Below are 14542 nucleotides of genomic sequence, written 5' to 3'. Positions count from 1 at the left end.
CAGAATATTGGAATATTTACAATTTATGACTTTGATTTTTGCAAATGAAGAGGTTTAAATACTATATCACGATTTGAAACTGTACGAAGAGTGAACTTTCGGCAGAGACTGTTGGATGAACTCTGAGTGGATCTGGATGAAACACCTTCTGTTTAAAGTCTAAAGCTACTTTTGCCTGAAGCTTCAACGCTGCTGCTGCTGCTGCTGCTTCTCTCTCTCTTGCTTTGTCGAGTGTTTAGTTTTCACATAAAAAAAATAAAAATAAAATGGCATATAACAGATTTACTTTATTTGCAAAAAAATTTATATTCCTTGAAGTGTTTCCCCATTTCCTCACATCAAAATTTCAAAATGCAATGTTTGTTTTCTTGGTGTTTTATGTGTTAGGTGAAAAAGCATCAAAAACAGATCAGATTTCAGATATTTTGGAAAGAAGGTTTTATTTATTTGTGCAAGTTTTAAAAATGAAGTGAACAGAATCTTCCATCTTTTTTAGAGACAAAATTAAAAAGATACAAAGAAAACCAATATTTCTGAGTGTTCAGTTTAGAGGCTGCAGCGTTGAGCTGCTTCTTCATTCATTGTGGCAGTAACTTTTGTAGTGTAGTTTCTGGCTCCCTCCACAGGCAGCAGGTTTTGTTCCCTGAAAGTAACCGAGAAACAAAAACAAAACATGTTAATTCACTGTAAGAAAAGAGAAGATGAAGAGTCAGATCAGAGACATTAACTGTACCTTATACGTGGAGCAGACCAGTGTGAACAGAGAGGACATGGCCTTTTCCTGTAGGTCGTCTGTATGCACCTATTAAAAAAATAAATATCATTTTAAATAAACTCTAGGGTCTGGCTTTAAAATAGACGAATGCACTAGGTCAGTCAGAACTAAGAAATAGAAGCTTTCCACAATAACCCAGTGGAGAGCAAGAGGTTAGCTCTTAAGCATCCACAGACCCAGCCCTGCAGCAGGCCTGGAAGACCTGTGTCCTGCAGCTGTTAGATGAATAGACACAATGAAGAGCAACCAGGCACTGGCTGCTGGGGCGCAGGAAATACGGCCACCATCTTGGAGCGGTTGTCCATCCTACTTGGCTAAACCAGAACAGCAGAAAATGCTGCAGCACTTTGCAGGATGAAAACAAAAACTTGTGTGTTCGAATGGCCTAGTCAAAGTCCAGACCTAAATCCAATAGAAAGACTGTGGAAAGACTTGAAAATTGCTGTCCAGAGATTATTTCCATCCAATCTGACTGGACTTGAACTATTTTGCAACAAATAAGTGGCTCTTCCTTTCAGCTGCCTTGAGGCAGAGACACTGTCTGTCTGGTAAAGTTTTATGAGTTGCATCAAACTGCTGGCTTCAGAACTGATGGACTTTCTTTGGTTATCCATAAAATCCTGGACTTTTGAAAGGCTTACCCCATTGATGGTAATCCAGGGCACATACTGGTGGGGAGGGTTCAATGCCTTGGTCTGTAAGGCATTCTGGTGCATCAACTGCATTCCCATGTCTCCATTAACACAGCTCATTACTTTGTCCATGCTCAAATCAGGGGCGTAGACTTTCAGACACTACAAACAAGAAATGAAATTTATTGACGAGAACAAAAACAGCCGAGCTAGAGAAGCATTCACTCAAAAAAACCTGCTTACACTTTCAGCTGAGCCGATGACATCAGCAGAGAACTCCATGCAGAAGATGATTGGGAAAGCCATATCAGTCATGTTCATTATACAGGTCTAGGGAAAGTAGAGGAACTAATTCATTTGGTGAAGCACAATTCTGCTGAGTAATAGAAACAGCATTAGTAACAATGTTCACCTTTAAGCCTTAATTGTATTCCTAAAATATTTTCCAATAATGGTTTTAGAAACAACCTAAAACGGTGAACATAACACTTTCCTGTGATTCCCAAAATGTTTATTCATAAATCTCTGAGCTGTTTGGGGTTTTTTTTCCAACAACATTGGGACAAAACTGACTGATGAATAATCAACGTACCAGATGTTCCAAAGTACATGAAGACCAGAATTATTCATCCTGATGAATAATTTTGAATAAAATAATTTTTTATAGGGCGCCTATTTAGTTAACTATAGCTTTATTTATGTAGTTGAGTATTTATTAGTCATAGTTGAGTATTTATTAGTCTTTTTTTTTTTTTTTATGTTTGTTTTTAAATCACTGCATAATCTTGCCCCGGCTTACCTCTCTGAGCTTCTTCATCCCTACGTACCCTATCTGTCTCTCAGGTCAGCAGATCAGCTGCTCTTGTAGGTACCGAGATCCAGAAGGAAGCTCAGAGGGGACAGGGCTTTCTCTGTCATGGGCCCTAAGTTATGGAATGACTTGCCTTTGCAGGTCAGAGAGGCCCCTTCACTGTCCACTTTTAAAGCTCGTCTTAAAACCCATCTATTTTATTTGGCTTTCAACTCCAGCAGGATCTAGTTTTAAATTGTATGTTTGTTTGTTTTTAAACTGTAAGAGTTTTTTTTTAATTTTATTTAAATTTTTTGTTATGTTGTGTTTTAATGTACAGCACTTTGTATCGGCTATGGTTGTTTTAAAGTGCTTTATAAATAAAGTTGGTATGGTCTGGTATGGTTATGCTATGGTATGGTAATGACATTAAAAACATAAATACATTTATGTATTTAATTTTGAATGACACAGCTCTCCATATGGTCAGACCTTTGCTGTATTTGAACTGGTATATTGACAATTTATCTTTGGTGATGAGCTCTGAATGTTTCCAGGATAGAAGGACTCCTTGACATTACCCTAATCGTTTGCTTCCTGCACAGGTTTTCTGTGAAATGCAAGTCACTCCAACACTTTACTATATAGAAACATGCTGGTGAAATTAAAAGATTACTTTAAAACAAACCTGCCAGGGTTATGAATGTATAATATTATATAACCAGCCTGATTGGAGCCTCATTTAGAGGAAATATATTTTTGATTCAATATTCAACCGTTTAGTTGATCTGGGAGTAAAATGAGCTGAGTTAATTAGTAGTGCTATCATGTAAGTGAGGGAAAGTTTACATGATTTCTTTCAGCCAGCTAAACAGCAACACACAGCAACATGTGCAGGAGGGGCTGCGCTGCGTTACTCTAAGCTCCACACAGCCAAAGAAAATTAAATTTGTTTGACTTCTCATTGAAAATATCCTGACAGTGCGGGAGCGTGGTGAATCTGATACCCTTTACCCCATTCAGAGCCTCGGCCTTTACATATTAAATAATCAAATGAATAAAACACACAGTATTCACACCATAACCCTAAAGTATGTCTGTCTACAGCAGATTCCATGGCTCTGTGATTACCTCTATCATGTTCCCCAGACACTCCTGCTTCCCATGCTGGCACTCATAGGTATACTTCTGAGCGACGGGCATCTCCTGCCAGGGTGAGACAATTAAAATCCTTCACAAAACATCCAAGTTTTACATATATGAAATATTTCTATTAAGCAGCTGCTTACCTGTGCATTTCCATAGGGTACCAGAGTAACAGACATGATGTCGTTGAGCAGCAGGTAGGTGGGGAAGAGCATCTTAGTGAGGAACCCCCTGCAGCCAGGACACAGGCTCTCATAGTACAGCCCGACCTGGACTGGCTCTTCGGTCTGATGGCTCCTCCTGAAGTCAGACTCCAGGCACTGCTTCAAAACCTGCAGCGAGACGGCCAAGGCAGAGGAGTCTCAATCTGGGTGAGACTCCTCTGCCTTTGCTGCTCTGGGCATCAAGGTTTGCTGCTCTGGGCATCAAGGTTTAAAGGCTACACATTACAGCTGCAGTTTAATTTGAGAACTATGTAGACTTTGATTATTAATTCCTAGTAATATTTTCCACAGATTTGAATATGTTGTAGAGATTCAGGAAACGTCAATGATTAATCTTTCACTTGCAGCACAGTTAATCAGGGCGTTCCTCAGGGCTTGGTGCCTGGAACAATTGTCTTAACTTTACCCATCCTTCCAGTAGATGTGGATGATCCCACACCTGACAAACCAGCAGGTTAATTAATGATTAACTAATCTTTTGAATCAAATTGAAAAACTTGTACGAGTCAGCTGAATTCTGACTACTTATCACACTGGATAGGTTAAGTTTTAAGTTGTGAGTGCAGCATACAAGTCACTGTCACATGCTTGTATCTCAGCTTACTTCCTCATTCTACAGACACACCAGCAGGTGTGTCAGGTGTGGGATCACCTGTGTCAGGTGACCCCATTTGACACTGCCAGCGGTCACAGAGAGAATCTGAATTACAGAAGAGAAGTTGAAGTTTTGAAGGTAGTTTATTAGACCTGATATCACTAGACCAACATTTAACAGTATCAGTGCAGCCCTACACCACAACTAATAATACCAATTTCACTGTGTTATTTTGGTTCGATCAGGGGTCGTTATCACTCAGATTTTGTAAGAGTCGACTGGCTCAAACGGGGCGAAATTAAATTTCACACCCAGTTTAAACGTTGTGAGTAATTACCTTCATTATTAATAAAAGAAAATGCTTAATTAGCAAGGAAAATATACTATAAGTATGTACATGAGCATGAAATAGTTTATTTGGGGCTACTAAATTTGTAAAAAGCTAGTGGTAATAAGCTGAAAGAAACAAGTAGGTGAGTGCATAGATCTTTAGATTATATTATTATTGAAAAGTCCTTTTAATTCAGGAACTTCATCAAGTGAAACACACTATATAAATTAATTACATACAATCAATGTTTGAAAGCCCTTATTTCTGTTGATTATGATGATTTTGCTCTTACAGTTATTGAAAACATGAGATTTAGGATTAAAATATTACATCAGATCAACAAAAAACATGAGCTGAATTGAACCTCTACAGAGTTTAAACAGTGTCCTCATCCTCAGCTGGCTCAAAATAACTCACAGGAAATGCTTAGTCACTTTTAAAGATGTGGTATCCATTTGATCCTTTATTGTAATTGCCAGAAAACACCTGGTTTATTTGCGGTATCATGTGATTATCACAAAATCATGTGTGTTTTTTTGTTTGTTTGTTTTTACATAGTCCTTAAAGTTGTTTTATTCAGTCAGACCTTTTGGCTGGTATTGGATGTGAGGTGCTCACCAGTTTCTAGAAACGTTTACCAAAATGCAAAAGGCTCACCCTGTCATGGTTTATGTTTGATATCATTTCCCTTCTTCAACCTGGTATTGCCATATTATTTGTAAACATATGTAAACATATTAAAAAAACCAAACAGGAACCAAATATGAATGCTAATGTTTTTAGTGGCAGAACAGAACCAAGGTGTGGATTTCCATCCTGTTTAGTACCGGTTTCATAAATTGACAATGGCAGCATTTCTGAGTTTCATAACCACGTTTCTATTGTTTAGAATTTTAGAGGATTTCTTAACTTTTCAAACTTAGAAAACTTGACTGTGATGTTTGTCTGTGACGCTGTAAGGCTGCGTAAGACTGTCCTGTTTTTACTTCCTCGTTTTTTTTTTTGTTAGTTTTTTTTTTGTTAGATATTTCTCCCCTCAGGTTATTTTACTAAGAACTTCCTCTTTGACTTCATGACCTGAATAAAATAATGAACACTTAATATTCTTGAGTTCCATAGCAGAGACCAAAGGGCGAAACACGGATGTCTACAGTCATAAAAAGCTAGGAAGAACCGGACACCAAGCTGACCAGTTGTCATGGTTTCGTGTTGTTACCGAGTCTCCCACTGTTCTTCGACTTAGGATAAATGCCGGTTAGCGTTAGTTGTCCCTAAGGCAAAAATGTCACAAGTGTTTCTTTTTGTTCTTTGCAGCAGAATATAGCCAAAAGCAAAACAAGTTTTAGAGAAGAACTAAAAAGCTCACCCCACACTGAACAGCGGAGTCTAAAGACGAGCACCACTTTGCTGGAGATTGGAGGCATGACGAGGTGGGGAGAGAGCAGCCGCCGGACGGAGCGCTGACCCAAACTGCCAACAGGAGCGGGAGCACAAGCCTCATCTTCAGTTATGGCCAAAGTCTTTTCGTAACTCCACTCGCACTGTTTTTCCACAGCTCAAACCTGCGACCGAGTGGCCGGTAACGTTTCCTCTATAAATACAGCTCTGGCACTTCCTCGTGAAGGCTTTCCGATTATTTGATTGGTTGCAGCACAATCACTACAGCGTCATTTGTAACTAGCAGAGAATCAACAAGCCTGACCTCCCTGCTGCTGTTCTGAAGAAGTGAGAATTCCCGAAGAAAGGACACATTTCCATAATATCTATAAATAGCTTGGTGGTCTTGTGTGCTTACACTTCCTCAGTTCCATGCGGTTTTAATGACTCGGCTGTTTTCACTGAATGCAAATGAATGATTAACTAATGTTTTGAATCAGATTGTAAAACTTGTACGAGTCAGCTGAATTCTGACTACTTATCACACTGGATGGGTTAAGTTTTAAGTTGTGAGTGCAGCATACAAGTCACTGTCTCATGCTTGTATCTCAGCTTACTTGCTCATTTTAACAGATCATGGTCAAGAGCAATCATAAAACTTAAAGAAAAATCTCTTCACAAACCATAGAGCAGTGGTCCCCAAACCCCGGTCCGTGGACCGGTACTGTCCGTGGACCAATTGGTACCAGGCCAGGCAAGAAATAGTGAAATATTTACGTTTTGTGTATTATTTGAGTCTGGAGGATCTTTTATTTTGAAAATCCTTCACTTGCACGCCAACACTGAGGCCACAAGCAGCAAAATGAGTCTTTGGATCTCAGATCAGATCTCTTTGGAAAGTTTCTTTGCGAAGAGGAAAAGGCCCAGAGAAGAGACAGGAGAATGGATTTATCCCGGACCGGCAGGTGAGTCCCACGTTACAAGCCGCTCTGCGTAACATGCGGTGACCGACTGCTAATGAGGCAATGAAGCTTCAAGCTGCTTCGCCACAGAGAGACCAAGCAGGCTGTGGATATAAGCAACACTTCAAGTGTTATTGTCTCCCATCACTCCCAGATGGAACCGTCTCGTTGCAGAGAAACAAGCTCAGGGCTCCCGTTAGTCAGTATCGTGACTTAAAATTTTTCTGAAAGTAAAATGTTTGTTTTTGTGGCACATCTGTATCTTATTTTGAAGGGATATATAAACGTTACCATAGCGACCAGAGTCAGAGCGTTTGGGCAGAGGTCGAGAGGCCTTGTGAGTCTTAAGTCTGGTTTAGACGGAAAGATTTAAGAATTGATTCTCCAAACCTCTGTGACCACAGAGCTGATAAAAGTCCAACAGGTTCGATCGGTTCGTGTGTCCAAGGCAGGAGCAACACGAACCGATTCCAGTCACGAGCATCCCGATTCCAGAGGATAATCCAGTAAAACCCCCAACATAGCGGGAATTTAGAATAACCAAACACGGATGACGACGTAGAAACAATAGTGATAGTTTGTGGAGTCATTTTAAGAGATAACAGATGTAACAAAAAGAAAAGGCGGTGGATTAAAGACGACGGGAGCAGCCGCTCTATTTGCTGCACTATGAATTGGAGGTGAGTATGTTTTTTCATAGTTAACATTTTTAACTGAATAAACATAATAATGACCTTTTAGATTTAATAAACATTTCCACATATCATCTCCGATATCCACCGGACTCTCAGTTGCGCGATATGTCAGCTGTTTGGGATTCCCCTCTGTTCTGACGTCACCGCGCTTTTTGATTGGCTACCTGTCACATTCAGCAGGTCGTATTCTCGTTCCCAGTCATGGAAAACCCCACAGGCTGCGATAAAAACTCCAAGACAACCCAAATTGGGTATATTCAGGATTTAGCGGGAACACCAACAGCGCCTCACCCCATAGCACTTTTCCAGTCATTTTGACCACTGAAAGCACTTTACACTAGAGTCACATTCACACATTTATTTAATGCACAGATCAGCTGCGGGGTTGGGTGCCCGAGGGTCACATTGACATGTGGAGGGAGCTGGAATTGAACCATCGACCTTCTGATCACAAGACAACTGCTCTACCCACAGAGCCTCCGTGGCTTACCAGGGCATCTGTCCCTGGTTCTTTCCTGTTGCTAGATTTATTTGATCATTTATTGACCATCAGTAATCTCCACTCATCACCTGCTGCGCCGCCTAATTGTCGTGATGTTTTTCACATCATGTGTTGATTTTTCACTGTTCAGCGTCGGATTCTCTGTTTTTATGCCATAATTCAGATCTAGTTCGTCGCTCCGTTTTATGTCCTGATTCTCCTGTTTCAGAGTTTTGCGCAATGTGAAAGTCTTTTTTTTTTAAGCCCCTAAGGTGCAGGGCGTTCAGGAAGCGTATCAATGGGGAAAAGTCAGACTGACATAAACCTTTTAAAACAACGGAAACAATTTCTGCATTCTGATTACTGAAATTTAAAAGTGCTGTGTTGTTCTATCACCCCCGTTTCATACCGGACCACTTACAGCACCGTGTTAACGCTATAAGATGAACGCTCTCTGTCGTGGTATCACCCATGGAGGGATTTCTTGATTTTTTTTATTTAAATGGGTTCATTTTTCAGAGGGATACACAGTGAGGGTATCGTGATTTTAGCTACCAGTAGCAGGAGAACGGAGCTGCGCCAAGAAGCTAACAGAAGCTAACAAACACTGAATAGAAGAAGAGCTGCCATCGATACAGTTGCAGCCAAGCATGGTTTAATGTTACACAATACAGTTTTACCAAGTTGCTCAAAGTCTAAACTGGCATTGTTGTGCATTTAAGGTGTAAAGTTTACCTTTGACCAAACGCCCCCCAAAGGCATCCCAGCGACCCCCTTTTGTAAAAATGTCCGCCAGCGCCCCCTGCCGTCCTCTGAACGTCCCTGGGGGGGCGGTACCGCCCACGTTGAGAACCTCTACGTTAGACCAAGACAAAGTAGTGTACTGTAAAAAGAAATAACAATTCTATATAGTTTTCAAAATATGTTCAAATTGGAATCTGAAAGTTTGATGTGCGTTTCAGATTGTTTGTACAGCCATCTCAAAATGAAGCAAGACTCACTAAAGGTTTCCCAAATCTTTATTTGTTGTGCTTTCAACATTTTAAATCCTTGTAGAATAATTCAGTCCATATTTGACTTTTCTAATGATAGCAGTTTTCACACTGGGTCTAACACTGGGTTTACCTGCCGTTCCTCTAATGCAGTGGTTCTTAACCTGGGTTCGATCGAACCCCAGGGGTTCGACGGAGCCTCTGCCACCGAGGTAAAGACAGTTTGTGTAAAGTCGTGATGACGCCCCCCGCTTTGCCATCACTTGCTGCAGAGGATCACGTTACATTGCTTAGCCAATCAGAGCTGCGGAGGAGCTTTCTGGATTGTGGATTGTCCGCGATAGTCTGGATAATAAGCACAAAGGAGAAAGAAACAACCATTCCAGTAGATGGCGGTAATGCACATCTGAACGCTACCTGCCAGTCGCCATAAAAGAAGAAGAAACGAGGTCTGCGAATTTTGTACATTTTAAATTTCCCCCAACGAAAACATACACGGTATGTAAACAGAGTGCATCATAAACAAGTCACATACTTACTACACCACAAAAACAAAAAAAACCTTGCTAAGTATTTTTCTACTTCAAATATCTTGGTATACTTTAAGTCAAAACTAAATTACAAAAGTTTTAGCAAAATATAGCAGCTTGGTTTAAGTTAATAATCCCATAATGTTGATTTAAAAAAATAATACTAATTCCACTGGCAGATTATTTCACTTATAGGGAAAAAGATGTCTTGTTGCGTGTTAAAAAATCTGCCAATGGAACTGGTACTTTTATTTGTCAATGTCATATTTAAAAATTATTAAGACATTTTTTGGCTTAAAACAAGCTCCCTTTTTTTTTGCTGAAAAGTTGTTTTTCAGCAACTTTTCAGTTGGGTACTAAGGGTACTAACAGATTTTCACGAGAAACTAGACCAAAATACTAGGATTTGATGTTTTACATATTTCCTTTCTTTACATTTGTGCCCACAATCAAAAGTGTTTTTATTACATTTATCTGCTACCAAGAGCAGAAAATATAGATTTCTAGAGAATCTAAACTCCTGCTGCATTTACTTCTGAGGTCTCAAGTGTTTTTAGTAGCAACTTTGGTGTAAAGTTTTCCAGCATGACATGCAGATTTTCAAGACTATAACTTCAGCGCCGTCAAAAACAATGGTCCATCTGTCATCAAGACAGGCCAGTGGCACATGAGTTTTAAGATTCTCCGCTGCGTTGCACATTTTATAAGAAATAACCAAAAGAATCTACAGTACATGAGTTTTCTCCACCATCCTCCAAGCCTGTATCCGCTTTACTTTCCAGGCAAAAAAAAAACATGAATATCTCATTTATTTAGCTAATACTGTCAAACATAAGCGCATTTAAGATTTAAGAGGGGGATAAATGCGTATAATCCTAAACACTTCATTGCTAATCCCATACCACCACCCACAATTCACCACAAGCCTTTTTGATCTGCGAAAGATAAAGCCTTTTCCTGCTTTTGAGCATTTTAACACTTGCTACAGTAATAAATGTTTACTTATTTAGTGCTGTTTGCATTTATTAGTCCCACTGATAAAGATGCGTTAAAAAAAAAAGTAAAATGGAGCGTGTGATTTCAGCAGATTAATCTCACATAAACAATTAGAAGAAAATGCATTTATTTGACTATTGAGTGGGGGTGAGGGGAAACATGTTTAGAATGAGTTTTTAACTAAATTTGTGCTGACACGGTTCTTGGCAGCCCTGCGTTCAATACTTTGTACAATCTCACTTTTGTCAATAGGACAGCTCTTGTCATTCCAGTCTTTTTCCCACAGCATTTTAGCAGTTTAGAGCATTTAAAGAAAGCTACATTTCATTCTTCGTCTTTGCACAATCTATTTAGAACAGTGGTGCCCAAGTCTATTCCTTGAGAACTACTATCCTGCAATGTTTAATCTCTTCTCTGTTGTTATCTCTTTTTCTCAGCACATCCCACAGGTTTTGTAAAAGCATTAGGTTAAGGAGTGACATGGCCATTATCTGCAGAACGAGGTTCTGAGGATAAACTCAATCCTAATCTCATTTGAGGAAAACACAGGATTCCACATGCAGTTCAGTACAGTTTAGCAAACTTTAAATGTTACAGCAGAAAATTATTATTTTTGTTTTGTACTTTTGCCAATCAGCCAGCTGGGATAGAGACGGTACTGGAGTCTTTCCTGCAGTTCTCTTAACTGTGAGATTTGGATTTGTGTGTGTGTGTGTGTGTGTGTGTGTGTCTCTCTTACCATCCTGATCACTAAGTGGGATGGAAAATGGGGAGAAAAAGAAATTCTCATTTTTGTGCTATTACACTGAAACGAGAGAGAAAAAATAGATCAGTGTAGACACCACTTAATTATAAATTTACAGAATCTAATCAACTGAAAAATGTTGACAAAAATGCACTTCTATTACCAGATGTTCTCCCAGATGACTATGTGAACTCAAACTACACTACAGTTGGATTTTTCCCAGATTTTTTTTTTTTTTTGTTCAGTGTGAAATGATGCAACTGCAATGAAACGTGAAGTTATTTTAAGGCTCCTCATACATCGTTATAAGAGTTGTTGGTACATTATATTGCCAGAAATATCGCTCCAAATCATTAAATCCCAGTGTTCCAGTCATCATGGCCACAAATGTATAAAATCCGACACCAAGACAGCTCTGCTGGGGGAATTAAATATAGATTTTCATTTAATCATCATGGTGTGCCTCGCACGACTGTCCGGTCCTTGCAGTCTGCTTCAAAAATTAAACATCTTTTCTGTGCAGATGTGACATGTCTTTTTTTTTTTTTCCTTTTCTGAAATTTCTGACAGCGACTGTGCCACAAAGTGGATGTGCTTATAAAATTTCCCAGTGGACTCAGTGGATGGTAGGCATAGACGTCACCAACTGCATCGATAGGTACAGACCTCCCAAATTTTAACAGACTGGCTCAGGAACGGTGTGTAGAGAGCTTCGCTAAATCGTCGAAAAGCCGGGATTTTCAGAAACGCTGCAAACGTTTGGCATCCAGTACGAAGCAGTTAGTTTGTGCTACCTGCCACTTTTGCCCGTTTTCCCTGTTTAAGCTAAATGGCTATTATATTTTGAAATGCCGTTTTGGTTGCTGAGACTCCATAATCCATTTTAAATATTGTTTTTGTTGTTTTTATTTGTTTTGGATATTTGAAATGTTTTCTCGTTCCAGTGTTTAAATGTTGTCTAGAAATGAGTTGGTTTTTTTGAGTGTGTATACTTTCATTAATAGGCATTTATTATTATTATGTTAGTTGAATATGGTCTCAAAACAACAGTATTACCATTTCTCGCAATAATATCTATAACAATATTACTCGATGATTTTGCTGAGCTTCCTACCTATGGAGTATCAAATTATGCTTCACACTTTAGCAACTCAATGGACTAGTCTAGGTTTGTCAGTTGCCAGGGGAACAACACTTGCCTGACTACGTTGTGAAGTGTATATAAAGTTTGGTGAAAGTTTGAAATGGTACAGAGTTGCTGAGTTAGAGTTGCACTTTGATTAGTAATAAGCGAAACATTGATCAACATTTGACGTATTTGTGTGATGATTTTGACGTCATTAGACAAAACGTAATTTTCATTGCTTGTGTCATAACTCATGACTGCACAACGTAATGCACTTCAAACTGAGTTGCGGCTGAAACGTTCTATAGAAATAAACTTGACTGGTCGTCTTGGCAAACATCAGTGTCTGACCTCAGAAATGAACATGAGGAAAAACAGACTAAAACTCCCATGAACTCATTCATAAGCCTGATGGAGAGTATTTACAGTAGAGTTGACGCTTTTGTAGCCACAAATGATGTGGTGACAACGAATTTAAGCCATGGGATTTAATGTTATTCATGTTTATGTATGTGAATGCTGTCAAGAAAACACTTTTGGCAATATTAGAAGGCACTGTCGGGTTTTAAAATAAGCATCATTTAGCTCTATCATAACGCGCCTTATGACTACTCCAATAAAACAACATAGTTTCTAAGGAGAATTCATCTTTAACAAGTAGCTGCTCTCATCCATATTTAAGGACACTTGAACTGCCTGAGTCTGGATATATTTTCCCTGTTATTTTTTAATTAATGCAGCACTTGGCCAGTTATGACTTGAATTAAATATACATGTTACACACAAACCAGCGAATACATATCCTTGCAAAAACTGTTATATTTCTGGACGCTTTATGTGAGTTCCAAGGATTCAAGTAATTACCACGGATCCTCTCCTAAAAAAAGAAATAAATCATTTTCTGTGAAAACATGCTTAGAAGGTGCAGAAATAATGGGATGGTAGGAAGCCAATCCTTGAGAAAGATATTCTTTGAAGAATTTTGAAAAGTGAGCTTCAGAACTTGATACTGTCGTCCCTTTTTTTTTTTTTTTTACAATGGCAAAAATGCATCGGTTTTTCTCCCACACTTGGACTCCACTCTTCCCTCTGTCTTCATTTGAAACCCTGAAATAAGAAAGAAAGTTCATTTTTGTAGATAGGAAAAGAGATGGGGATTTTTTTTCTTGGTGTGTTTTGTTGCTCGCTGGTTATTGAAACAGTACCGTAATATGATTTGGAGCCTTTGATCGATCGGTGACGTACTGATGAGGCACAGCGGTGCTGTTGGTTTGAAATAAACTCGGGCAGAGAATGGAGCTCGCTGACTGATCCAGGATCACTAAAACATCAGCAACAAATGATCCATCACACTGCTAATGTTTCTTCTATTGTTTTTTTTAGCGGGGGTTTTCTTCCAAAATCGGGAGCGAAACGAGCTGCATATAAATGGATACCTTTATTAATCATTTACCTGCACAAAGTTTGAAACGCTGCAGAGTAAAATGTGGAGATGAGTTTATGAGCTTGTTTTAAAGCTTCTTCTTTTCTTTTTTTTTTTTCAACTTGAGTGCAGCTATTTCAAAGTTGACGGGTCATGATTGCCTGATGAGCGCTGAGTGAATCGTTTATCACTCGGTTGGGGGAATGTGAAACTTGTGAAATGATTTTTTTTCTTTTCTTTTTTTTTCTTCTTTTTGTCGAAATCACAGAAGAAGAGACGTACGGTTCTGTACCAGACTGACGGCTCTGTTAGACTGTCAAGATTGACCGGTCTGATAACGCCTGCACCAGGCTCCCGGTGGACAATTTAAGGCTGTACTGGTTTAAAGAAAAACCCCAAAACGATCCTTAATAAGATTTGTTGGAAAGAAACTTGAGCCGTATATCCTCACCTGTACATTTTACTCTTTTTTTGTGTGTGTTGTTGTTCAATCAAATGATGCTGCTGATCTTCCAACGTGTTGCTGCGCCAGTTTGTTTTTCCCTGGTCATTGTTTTATAGATTGATCCAAACAGGCACAGGGACTTAAAGTATTCAAATGCGTACGTTCTGTTGAGTTGCACCTTCAACTTTAATGCATTTCACTGAGATTCTCTCTGACAGACCAGCACAAAGTAGCTGATATTCATGAAGGGAAAGGAAAAGAAACCTCTTAAACGTAT

General features: G+C 39.2%; 1 protein-coding gene and 1 long non-coding RNA gene across 2 annotated transcripts; one reads left to right on the top strand and one right to left on the bottom strand.

Annotated features, from left to right (window-relative positions):
• Nucleotides 1-421: 421 nt before the first annotated feature.
• Nucleotides 422-6130, bottom strand: LOC103478897 (gamma-interferon-inducible lysosomal thiol reductase-like). Its single transcript, XM_008432994.3, has 7 exons — nt 5860-6130; nt 3487-3675; nt 3329-3403; nt 1651-1737; nt 1417-1569; nt 734-802; nt 422-643 (listed from the first exon to the last, which is right to left on the bottom strand). Exons 1-7 carry the CDS (start codon nt 5992-5994, stop codon nt 575-577), a joined length of 777 nt encoding a protein of 258 aa, XP_008431216.1. The 5' UTR covers nt 5995-6130; the 3' UTR covers nt 422-574.
• Nucleotides 3624-6116, top strand: LOC145547991 (uncharacterized). The gene is made up of 2 exons (XR_014084259.1): nt 3624-3714; nt 5808-6116. It is a non-coding gene; the product is annotated as an uncharacterized LOC145547991 (long non-coding RNA).
• Nucleotides 6131-14542: the final 8412 nt, after the last annotated feature.

Source organism: Poecilia reticulata, chromosome 17, assembly GCF_904066995.2.
Source record: "Poecilia reticulata chromosome 17, P_reticulata-male-v2, whole genome shotgun sequence".
NCBI classification, from domain to species: Eukaryota; Metazoa; Chordata; class Actinopteri; order Cyprinodontiformes; family Poeciliidae; genus Poecilia; species Poecilia reticulata.
Note: the sequence above shows the minus strand (reverse complement) of the source record. Positions and strands in the feature narration are given on the sequence as shown.

Excerpts from the sequence above, each read along its gene's own strand:
- LOC103478897 (XM_008432994.3), bottom strand. The coding sequence starts at position 5,994 with ATGAGGCTTGTGCTCCCGCTCCTGTTGGCAGTTTGGGTCAGCGCTCCG. Across the intron at positions 1,738-3,328 it reads GTCTGGGGAACATGATAGAG|ACCTGTATAATGAACATGAC; the intron begins GTAATCACAGAG and ends TACTTTCCCTAG. Across the intron at positions 1,570-1,650 it reads TCATCGGCTCAGCTGAAAGT|TGTCTGAAAGTCTACGCCCC; the intron begins GTAAGCAGGTTT and ends TCTTGTTTGTAG.